Genomic DNA, 12,158 nt, shown 5'->3' on the forward strand with positions numbered 1-12,158 from the left:
CGTGTGTGCGCGTCTGTGTGCATGCGTGTGTGTGCGCGCGCATGTGTGTGTGTGCGGGTGTGTGCGCGCGCGCGCGTGTGTGCGTCTGTGTGCATGCGTGTGTGTGTGTGCGCGCGTGTGTGCGCGGGTCCCTGGCTGCGTGGGAGCGGCGGAATGTGTAAAACCTGCCCTCGTCGAAGCTCCGCCGCAGGGGCCTGTGCGCTTTCGGCGCTGCCGCCGCCTCGGCGCCGCAGAAGGCTGAGCTGCGCGCCGAATGCCGTCAGCGGACCTCATTGGAATCCCGTCAGACGCGCCCTCTCCGAACGCGCATTCCCGGGGCGCCGGCCCCGCGCAGCCGGCCCTCAGTTGGGGGGTCGCGGGGACCGGGCAGTTGGCGGCGGTGAGGGCACGCGGCCCGTGCCCCCCGCGCGGGCCCGGGGTGAGGCTGCCCGCCCGCCACCCCAGCCTGGGCCTGCAGCCCGAGGCCCGCGGGAGGCCGCGGGGCCCCCTCGCGCTGCGCGCCCCGCAGCCGGGCGCCGCCGGGGCGCAACCGCAGAGTTGCGCCGGGAGGGGATGAGGAAGCTGCGCCCCCCGGCATCCGGCTGCCAGGCCCGCCGGGCGCAGCCTGCCGCGCCGCGCCGCTGGGGGCCTGCGTGTGAGCTTCGGGAGCCGTGGTCGGTGGGTGGCTGACGCCGGGAATAAACTTACAATGCTGGGGGTGCGGGTCGGGATTGGGGAGTGCCAGGGTGTTCCCGGTAACCGCCCGGCCAGAGTGCTTCCCAAACCACCTAGTATTCATTTGCCACTTTTTGTTTACTCCTTTCAATATCCCCTCTTCAAAGCGTGTTTTCAGTAACTCAACCGTTTTACACACACAGCATCCTCAAACATACAGGCAAGTTGGCTAATTTACAGAATAGTCTAGTGACTTGGGGATCCCAGGGTCATGGGGCAAGGAGTGGCAATAGTGACTCTTGCTTTCCACCTTTCGACCACACTCCCATGTATTTTGTGGTTTTAGGAGATAGGTGTTCAATTTTGCAAGCAAAAATAGATGAACAGAAACTCATATTCCTGATGATAGGAATGGTTGATTTCCAAACACAGCAAGTTAAGAGTTTTCTCTGACTGTGTGCTCTCTTTCATAAGCATTGCTTGGGAGGATCTTTTTTGCTTTTTTTAATTGGAGGATAATTGCTTTACAATGTTTGTTTCTGCTGAAAACGGGAATCAGCTATTAGTGTGTGTGTATACACACACATATATATACATGTCCATATATATCTCCTCCCTCGTGAGCAACCCCCACCTGCACCCACCCCTGTAGGTGGTCACAGAGCACCGGGCTGGGCTTCCTATGTTATATAGCAGCTTCCCACTAGCTATGTAAATGGGCCACAGAGAATTGAAAAGTGGTTCTTCTGGAAATTACTTATTGCAGATCAGCTGACCTGCCATAGACTTTCAGTTTGACACTAGATATAAAACCAAAGTTTGTTTTCTCTGCCCCAGGCTCTTAGTACATTCCGTATGCCCCAGTCAGTCTGTTCTTTTTTTCTTGAATCCGGTTGCTCCAGAGAATGGCTGTACTTGTCTTTGTGGTAATCTCCCGGGATGCCCAAACTTAATTCAATAAATGCCAGAGAAACTACACTGTAAGGGTGACCTTCCCAAACATAGGTTACGTGACCAGTGTAAACAAATCTATCTACTTGTGGTAACGGATTAACAGAGAGAATTTTGTTTTGTCAGGTTGATTTACCAAGCAATTATCAAATTCCAACAATTTACAAATACATTGCTAGAGCCAGCCACTGCAACACTGTGAAGCTTCGCAGCAGCAAAGATGTATATAAGAAGATGCTTAAAAATGTGAGTGTGATAATACTTGGTAGTGAAAATGTCCACGGTCAGGAATGGACAGGGTGCCATGTAGGGAGAAGAGAGCAGAGGTCAAATCGTACCCTGCTCTACCGAGCCACACAGCGCAAAGAGCCCCCGGGCCTGAGGGACCAGGAGCCACTGCTTTTAAGTGAGCAGTTTCCACATTTGATCCCCAGTTTAGAAATGCCATTGTGGTCACAGGCCAGAGACTGGATTTAAGGCTTTAGGTCTCTCCCCTGTGGTCACTGGGTTATTGTATTTGCCTGTTCTTCAGTGTTATAATTGAGGGGTGTAGCCAGTTTGGACCATCAGACAGTTGGGGGTCGTGAAGCTGCGCTGTTGCAATGAAGCACCTTGTTGGAGTCGTAGGGCAGACACAGGCAGGGGGACCTCAGTCTCCCGGCCTCATGGAGTCATAAACATGGCAGCAGCCACTGTCGTATTGGATGTATGGTCTACAGACAACTTTTTGTGAGTTGAATTAATATGGGAGCACACTAGGTTTGCTGCTGTGGTAACCTGGGAGTAAATTCATGACGGCAGATAATAAATTCAAGGGAATAATTTAAAATAATTACGTGAAATAATCAATGAACTTGTTTCTAACAAGATAGAGAATAGGTATTGAAAAAAATATCCAAAACTGTCACAGGTGAGTGGGCTCTCACTCATGTAACCAGAGAAGGGTTGAAGGGAAATAGGAAAGAACACTTAACTGTGAATTCATTCTCATTTCCAAGTACGTGCCAGTTCCTGTTATCTGCCCCTCAAACCAACTCTGTGGGATCAGAAAACTAATTCTCGGAAATATTTGAGTAGGATTTGGGTCAATTAGTAATTGACATAAGGGCTTCCCAGGTGGCTCGTTGGTAAAGAATCCACCTGCCAATCCAGGGGATGCAGTTTCAATCCCTGGGTTGAGACGATCCCTTTGAGTAGGGGATCCCACTTCTACTCAAATGACAACCCACTCCAGTACTCTTACCTGAAAAGTTTTATGGACAGAGGAGCCTGACAGGCTATAATCCATGGGATCGCAAAGAGACAAAACTGAGCCACTGAGCACACACTAGTAATTGATATAAGATTTGAACTCAAACGTGTGTCACTTGTTCCACAATAATATATTCCATTTTCTCTGATTCACATGTCTTTGGTACATCTATTTGATAATTTATCCTTGAGAACTGATGGGTGATGTAAATTGGAAGAGAAATAAATGTAAGTAAAGACTTTGAAATCAAGAACTTAGGTAAAGAGTTGGCTATTGACAAAAGATTGAGGAAAATATCTAAACCGGGGAGAGAATGAAGATCCATCAGATTTTGGATAACCAAAAAGTGAATTCTCAAAGTCATAGGATGATAGCTATAGGAAAGACAAAGCACAGATAAAAAAATTACTTTGATTGCAAGTGACAGAAACACTCATGTTAGCTTAAGCAAAACAAAGGAAACTATATTTTAAGGATATGTATATGTCATCCAGCACCCAAGAGGAAAAAGGCCTCTAAGTTTCAAGAAAGGATTGGAATTAGGAAGGTGAAAGTCGTCAGTTTTCTTGTTCTTTTTCCACATTTCTGATTCTTCTGGATTTCCTTCCAGCCCATATAGTAGAGCATGTCAGTGATCCTGAAGAGTTTATATATTCTTATCAAGAGACAATCCCAGATTAAATTGTATGTTTAGAACAAACTAGCTTTGTTCTAAACATACAATTTCTGGGAAAGAGGCACTGGTGGATCCAACCAGATTCCACTGCCCCCTCCGCTCAGATGTGATCAGGGAATGGTTCCTCCAGATGTGGAGGATGAACCTGCAATGAGTGGACCATATACCCACATAGGCGTCCATCAGAGACCAGTCATTCGTGGCTGCCACCTCTTCTGAACATCTTTTCTTTTTTATTGGTTGAAGGACTGATGCTAAAGCTGAAACTGCAATACTTTGGCCACCTCATGCAACGAGTTGACTCACTGGAAAAGACGCTGATGCTAGGAAAGGTTGGGGGCGGGAGGAGAAGGGGACGACCGAGAATGAGAGGGCTGGATGGCATCACCGACTCTGTGGACATGAGTTTGAGTGAACTCCAGGAGTTGGTGATAGACAGGGAGGCCTGGCGTGCTGTGATTCACGGGGTCGCGGAGAGTCGGACATGACTGAGCGACTGAACTGAACTGAACTGAAATTGTGAAAGCTGTCTTTCCGAAAGCTGAATCAAAAAAGTAAACAAATAAATTCCGCTGCCTCCCCTGTAGTGAGAGTGAAGGCATTTTATTGAGGTTCTTCCAATCACATTCTCATGCCCTGAAATCTAATTTGGGAGAGAAAAACAAAAGCTGCTCTACACTGGGCATCAGTTCTGCTTGCACAGATGATGGCCCAGGGAGCAGGGAAGGTTCGACCTCTGCAGCAGAGTCCTGCAGAGGGATTTAACAAGGGTGTTAGTCACCTCAGTCTAGCTTGGCGCTTTGGCTCTGGGCCGTGTTCTACTCGTTTTATCCTCCCAGTGATCCTCTGAGCTCACTAGTACCTAATACCCTGTCTTGCTTAAGCCAGTCAGATTAAATTCTGTTGTCTGCATCTAAGAATCCTAAGGACTCTTACAGTGTCTTTAAGGTTGGTGAAAAGTGGATAAAATCTAACAGGACAATTAAAACTTTTTAGCTTTGTCCAAGAGAACATACTAATAAGTTGATTTTTAATTGTGAAAAATTAGAGAAAGCAAGAATAAATTTCTCAGTGACTTTAAAGTGGCTTATACCAGAAAATTGTTACATTGGTTTTTTACATTTTCTTCTAGAAATAGATTTCATTCCGTCTCTCTAATGCCTGTGTTCCGTTTTGGATAAGATGCCACCAGGCCACCTTGTGTTGAAAAAAGAAACCAGAATGTTGGGGGTAAGGACTAAATGCTACTTGAGTGGATAAATGATGGTGATGTTGCAAGTTCCAACGATTTTAAAAAAGAGGCAGTGACTCCTCTGTCTCAGTTACCCAGTGGAAGAGAGTTGATGGAATGAGTGGCAGCAATCATACCTCTATCATTTTCTCTTGTCTATCTGTCTACGTCTGTTTATAAAGAGTCTGAAGTAAATCTGAGACTGTGAGTCCTAGAGATGAGGAGGTCTGGGGTTATAATCAAGAGAGAAGCTGGATCACAGGGCTTTGTGGACACTGATCGCCTCACAGCTCTGTGTTCTCAACATACTCCTTATACATTTATTTCGGGGAAGATGAATTTCTAGGCCACTCTTTCTACTCCTTTGTCCCAACAGAACCTAGCATGCTGTGTCTTTCTTCATCACACCCCCTAATTACTGGGGCCTTGAGTCAGATCAGAAACCAGGACTGTAAGATGATACATCACACCTCAGGAAAGTGTCTAAGATCACTGGGGCTGGGATCTTAAGATTCAGCAGGTCTGGTTTTGAGTGGGCGCCCCCCCACCTCATAGTGCTGAAAGTCAGAACTGCTACCGGAAGGAAAGCGTTGTCCCATTAACTGGCTGAAGGGCGTGGAGATGGTGGAAAGGTATCAGAGAAAAGAACTGGAACTGAGAATGGTGATGCAGCGTCAGACAGGCAGGAGGAAGAAGAGGCAGGAGGGCCTTTAGAGCCTCAGCTCTCCTCTCAGCGCCCGAGGGCCCCCGGCCAGCGGCCTTCTGGCCTGGACTGTGAGTAAGTCCCTTGACACCTTCATGTGCCTGAAAACAACCACACTTGTACATATCACTAACAACTCTTGTGACTGATCCCTGTCTGAGCTGCAGACAGAGATCCCGAGTGCTTTGATGGCTGCCACCATCCTCCATCCCCTTGGATTCTCTCCAGCTTTTGATAATTTCTAAGGCCAAGTAAGAATAGTAGTGGAGACCCTTATGATTCAGAAACATGGCAACTATACCCCCCTAAGCCCTTCGTAGCACCCAAATTGTAACTTTCTTGGCATTTTATGTCTGGGTAATTGATTATGATATTCTTTTCTTGTAGGCTGTCCAAGTAATGATTGGCCTGATCAACGGTGCTCTGGGACGTGTCTGGCTGTATTTTTATACCAGACAACTTGAAGAACTTTCAGTAGAGTATAAGCCTGTAACCTTGCTATCAGGATACCCATTTTGGACATGCTTGTTTGTAAGTAAATCATATCACCGGTGAGCGTTCATTTCTTAAAGATGCTCAGTGACTGCTTCCGTGGCCAGGCAACACGAGAGAGGTGCCGTCAGTGGAGACAGACAGTCCCTGCTGTTGGTTCGTTCTTGTGTCTGTTGAAGTCATTTTTAAATGATACATTTATATATAAAATTCTTGCATACAAATATTCTATTTAATTAAGTGGATGTTGAGCCCAAGGAATGGCAAGTTTCTTAAAGAGCATGTTAGTCAAGAAGGAAATGTCTGGCGACTGCTGGGCTTCTCTACAAGGTTCATGTTTGCAGATGAAATAGGCAAGCTAACAGCCAGAGCTTAACTGCTCAGGCAACAGAAGGGACTTTTAAAAGTAGTTCATCAAAAGAGCAAAGACGAGAAAGCAGGGTGTTACTGGCATAAGAGAAGCTTGGAAGGGTTCCACAGGCGTCACCAGGGAATCTGTGTGGTCTTGTTGTTGCTTACTCGCTAAATGATGTCCAAATCTCTGTGACCCCTTGGACTGTGGCCCGCTGGAATCCTCTGTCCTCCCAGGACAAAATCCTGGAGTGGTTTGCCATTTCCTTCTCCAGGGGATCTTCCCAACCCAGGGATCAAACCCGCACCTCCGGCATTACTAGCAGATTGTCTTACAGCAGAGTAAAATATTCCATCTTCTTGACCTTCCCCCAAATTTCTCAATAGTATCTATCTCACAAAAATATCGTCAGTTCATTGGCTTTGCAAATGTCTATCAAATACCTGATGTAGGCCAGGCTCTGTTCTAAGTGCCTCAGTTATTAGACACACCTAGGTCCTTACCTTAGATCAAAAGTATTGTGGGGGCGGCGGATGAAATGTAGGGGAAGGTAAGGAGGTATGAGGTGAGTGCGGGTTGCAGTTTTTTACAGCATATTCAAGCTTCGTTGAGAAGAGACATTTGAGCAAAGACCTGGAGGAGGAGTGAACCCTGTGAGCCCCACGGATATCCGGGGGCAGAGTGTGCAAGGGGAGCAGGGCCTGGACTGGCAGCCACCCTGTAGGGCTCACTGGACACTAGGGAGGCCGGTGTAGTCAGGGCAGACCGAGCTGAGAGAGGACGGGAAGAGAGGAGGCCAGGTCTCAGGAGAGGATGAGCTGAGAGAAGACCGGTTAGAGAGGTCAGCTCTATATGAGAGGAGGTACTTGGCTGGCCAAAAAGTTCCTTCATGTTTTTAAGTAAAAATAAAACACACATTTTTCACTTTCACTAAGAACTTGGTTGAGCAATGTCTTCACCGTCTTCTTCCACTACCTTCTGCCATTTTTTAAAGCAACTTCATGATTCCATCTTCCCAAAACCTTTTTATCTTTTTGAGAAGAGAATTGTTCCAGGTGCCTTTTGCAGTCTTCCAGAGAACTGAATTTTTTCCCATGAAGAGAATTTTGTAAAGACCGACCTAAATGGGCATTCGCAGGTGCAGTGCCTGGAGAACACAGCAGGTGAAACGGAGCTTCGCAGCCGCGTTGAAAGTTTCCCCCTGGTCATCACAGCACCGTGGTGTTGCAGTGTCCCAGTGAGGGACTGAGCGTCTTCTGCTGACTCTTTCTGGACACTTGTCATCCAGCGCTGCTTTCAGCTGGTCTGATTCCATGCTTTGCAGTAGCAATTTCCTCTGCCAGAGGGCTCGCTCACTAAGCCTTCATGCTCATCATGCAGATCTCAGCTTAAACACCACATTCTCTGAGAGACCTTTTTGAAAAACCTCATAAAATTCACCCGCATGGTGTCCTCTATCATATCATGCCTTTCTGTTTTCTTCATACTTTAATATGGCACGAAACCCTAGTAGAGGCCCCATGTATCTGGGGAAGGCTCCTGCACTGTGGACAGTCTTTTTTTTTAAATGTCATACATGCAGTTTTTACCAATGGATAAAACATCTGTTCTTTATTGAAGGATAATTGCTTTACAGAGCTTTGCTGTTTTCTGTCAAACCTCAACTTGAATCAGCCGTAGGTATACACATATCCCCTCCCTTTTGAACCTCCCTCCCGTCTCCCGCCCCACCCCACCCCTCTAGGTTGATACAGAGCCATACACCAAATTCCCAGTGGCTATCTACTTTGATGCACCAAAAACAAGTGTCTTTAACTAATTTCAGAAAATAATAAAATATTCAGGATAGGTTCCTTTGTAAGTCAATGTGTGATTCTTACTTTTCAAAAACTAAACTGCAGATTAGATGTTTGAAAATACTATTTTCTGTTCATAAATTGTTTTCAATAGCATATTGAATATTCATTGAAAAGACTCACTAAATTATAACTCTGTATTTTCTAGTGATAAAGCTGGTAGATTCGAGAAGAAGTTATTAAATGAAACTAATACAATTTTATTTACCCTCCATGTCAGAGAGTCATGTTAAAAATGTGTACAAGACAGCAAGAGACACAGATGTATAGAACAGTCTTTTGGACTCTGTGGGAGAGGGCGAGGGTGGGACGATTTGGGAGAATGGCATTGAAACATGTATATTATCATATGTGAAACGAATCACCAGTCCAGGTTCAATGCATGATACAGGATGCTTGGGGCTGGTGCACTGGGATGAACCAGAGGGATGGGATGGGGATGGAGGTGGGAGGGGGGGGTCAAGATGGGGAACACATGTACACCCGGGGCAGATTCATGTCAATGTATGGCAAAACCAATGCAATAATGTAAAGTAATTAGCCTCCAATTAAATAAATTTTTAAAATTAATTTTTTAAAAAATTTAAAAAAAAATCGAAACACCAGTGTGACATAAATCCAGTAATGGTTTTCTCCATCTCTGTAAAAGAAAACCTTGGGATTTGTTATTAATACTAGATAATTTTTCCAAGGGCCGTTACAGAACTACAATAGGAATTTTGGTATTTCATGCAAATTCCTCTCAAACTTCTGTTACCCTTTGAAGAAACTTCAAAAAAGAAAAGAAATTAGAACTTCAAAAAGTATTAAAAGTTGGAATACTCTTTTGGGGAACCCAGAAAAGTAATTGTGATACAAGAAAGAAAGCCCTAACTTATTTCAGTGAGTAAGACATATGTAGCTTTCTGATGTGTAATAAAGAACTTAACTCCCTGGTTTCTGGAGGTAGCCTCTAAATTCCTTGGAATTCCCCGAGTGATCAGAATATCTTTGTTATTCAGGGTGGGCCTCTCATGTGATAGCTGAGTTCTGGGGGCTGGCCTGGCCAGAAAGACAAACCTTGTATATGTGACGAAGCCCCGTAATGAAACTGAACAGGTGAGTTTCCTGGTTGATGACACGCATCGATGTGCCTCAAGGGCGTTGCATGCTGACGACCATCCCAGAGGTCATCTGATGCACCTCTTCATTTGGCTGGCCCGGATTTGTATCCTTTGTGATGAAATTATAATCATAAGTATACTGCTTTCCTGAGTTCTATGAATGAAATCATCAAATCTGAGATGATAGTGGGAACTTACATATTTGTTGAGGGCTCCCCTGGTGGCTCAGTGGTAAAGAGCTTGCCAGTGCAGGAGACTCAGATTCGATCCCTGGTCTGGGACGATCCCCTGAGAAGGAAATAGTAACCCACTCCAGTATTCTTGCCAGGAGAATCCCATGGAGAGAAGAGCCTGGAGGACTACAGTCCATGAGATCACAAAGAGCTGGACGTGACTTAGCAACTGAACGCGATATTTGTAGCCACCCGGTGAGAAGTACATGTCGTCTGGGGCTCCCTGAGCTTGTAGCTGGTGTTTGAAATGAGGACAGCCTCACTAAGGGAAAATAAAAACCTAACGTATAAACTATTTTCAAATGTAATAAAATTTTATGATTCTAAATTTAGCAATTAATGAAGTTGATATGATGTTATATTTTATGGACTTTTCATTAAACTTATTAATTTTTCTAAAAAAGGGTTGTTATTGAAGTTGTGAGAAGAATTCCTTGGATGATAATGAAAAAGTACTTATGTGTGCCTCTTTTCATCCTCAGTTTATCATATCAGGAGTTTTAGCAATAGAAACAGAGAAGAAGCGTTCCCCAAATTTGGTAAGTCAAAATAATTGAAGGAATTTTTTTAAATTTAATTTCTCAAAAGCAAGAGTATCATAAAGAGTAGATACCAGTGCATTCTTAAACAGTAGATATCTATCCAAAATACTAAAATACAAAATATTGTTTTATAATATTTACAATTATTTTTAATAGATGTACCCAACAGAATTCTTTGCTAATTTCACAAAATATTAAAATGTAGAATGCTTGAAACAAACCAGAAAATCAGATGTGAAGTTTTAAATAAGGTATGTCATCCTCTCAAGCTCGTATGTCAGCTACGGTGGGAAACGTGTACAGGGGTATACTGAAGCAGTGGGAGGAAACGTTTGTGTGAACAGCATACTGACAGCAAATCAAGTTAAGATCTATTGGATATGTACTGGATGCCTCAGGACGAGTGTTTGCACACTATCTCACACACATGCACACAAAATGCTATCAGAGTGGGTAATATTATATACCCATTTTAATTGTTTTTTAAATTGAGATATAGTTGATTTCCTCTTCATGGATCACAGCCTTGTACTCAAAGAAGCTATGAGCCATGCCGTGTAGGGCTACCCAAGACAGACAGATCATAGTGGAGAGTGCTGACAAAACGTGGTCCACCGGAGGAGGGAATGACAAACCACTCCTGTGTTCTTGCTGTGAGAACCCCCTGAACAGTATGAAAAGGCAAAAAGATACGACACCAGAATATGAATCCCCAATATCAGGAGGTGTTAAATGCGCTGTTGAGGAAGAGCAGAGGGCAATTACTAATAGCTCCAGAAAGAATGAAGCAGTTGGGACAAAGCAGAAATATACTCAGTTGTGGATACGTGTGGTGGTGGAAGTCAAGTCCAATGGAGTAAACAATATTGCATAGGAACCTGAAATGTTAGGTCCACGAGTCAGAGTAAATTGGACGGGCTCAAGCAGATGCAAGAGTGAACATCTACATCTCAGGAGTCATTGGAACGAAAATGGACCGGAAAGGGCAAATTCAATTCAGATGACCATTATATCTACCACTGTGGGCAAGATCCCCGTCGAAGAAACGGAGTAGCCCTCACAGTCAACAAACGAGTCTGAAATGCACTACTTGGGTGCAGCCTCAGAAACGACAGAATTATCTCAGTTCCTTTCCAAGGCAAACCATTCAGTATGGTTGACTGGTTCTGTGAAGACCTACAAGACATTCAAAAGCTCGCACCAAAAAAGGTTGTCCTTTTCATTGTAGGGGACTGGAATGCAAAAGTAAGAAGTCCAGATATAACTGGAAAAACTGGCAGGTTTGGCCTTGGAGTACAAAATGAAGGAGGGCAAAGGCTAACAGAATTTTGCCAAGAGAACACAGTGGTCACAGCAAACACCCTCTTCCAACAACACAGGAGATGACTCCACACATGGACGTAACCAGATGGTCAACAGTGAAACCAGACTGATACGTCCTTTGCTGCCAAAGATGGAGAAGCTCTATATAGTCAGCAAAAACAAGACTTGGAGCTGACTGTGGCTCAGATCCTGACTTCCTTATTGCCAAATTCAGGCTTAAACTGAAGAAAGTAGGGGAAAACTCAAGGCCATTCAGGTATGACATAGTAGCTCAGACAGTAAAGAATCTGCCTGCAATGCAGGAGACTGGTTCAATCCCAGGGTTGGGAAGATCCCTGGAGAAGGGAATGGCAACCCACTCCAGTATTCTTTCCTGGAAAATCGCATGAACAGAGAGCCTGGTGGACTAAGGTCCAGGGGGTCGCAAAGAGTCAGACATGACGGAGTGACTGCTACTGCTGCTATGAATATACAGTGGTGGTGACAAATAGGTTTAAGGAGTTAGATCTGATAGACAGAGTGCCTGGAGAACTACGGACCAAGGTTTATAACACTGCGCAAGAGACAATGTTGAAAACCATCCCAAAGACAAAGAAATACAAGAAGGCAAAGCCACTGTCTGAGGAGGCTTTGCAAATAGCTGAGGAAAGAAGAGTGAAAGGCAGGGAGAAAGGTAAAGATGTCCCCAAGTGAACGCAGAACTCCAGAGATTCGCAGGGCTAAGAAGGCCTTCGTACACAAACAATGCAGAGAAATAGAAGAAGACAATAGAATGGGAAAGATTAGAGAT

At 44.7% G+C, this 12,158-nt stretch overlaps 1 protein-coding gene across 1 annotated transcript in view; it reads left to right on the plus strand.

Moving 5' to 3' along the window:
* The first annotated feature begins 4,715 nt into the window (after window positions 1–4,715).
* LOC148775791 (membrane-spanning 4-domains subfamily A member 12-like) overlaps window positions 4,716–12,158 on the plus strand; it is a 31,098-nt gene continuing 23,655 nt past the window's right edge. Inside the window, exons 1-3 of the mRNA XM_088843434.1 lie at window positions 4,716–4,763; window positions 5,855–5,998; window positions 9,986–10,042. Coding sequence (XP_088699560.1) covers window positions 4,716–4,763; window positions 5,855–5,998; window positions 9,986–10,042 — 249 coding nt within the window. The remainder of the gene's footprint in view (window positions 4,764–5,854; window positions 5,999–9,985; window positions 10,043–12,158) is intronic.

This window comes from Moschus berezovskii, chromosome 14 (assembly GCF_049115385.1).
Source record: "Moschus berezovskii isolate FMDL1 chromosome 14, NW_MosBer_1.0, whole genome shotgun sequence".
NCBI classification, from domain to species: Eukaryota; Metazoa; Chordata; class Mammalia; order Artiodactyla; family Moschidae; genus Moschus; species Moschus berezovskii.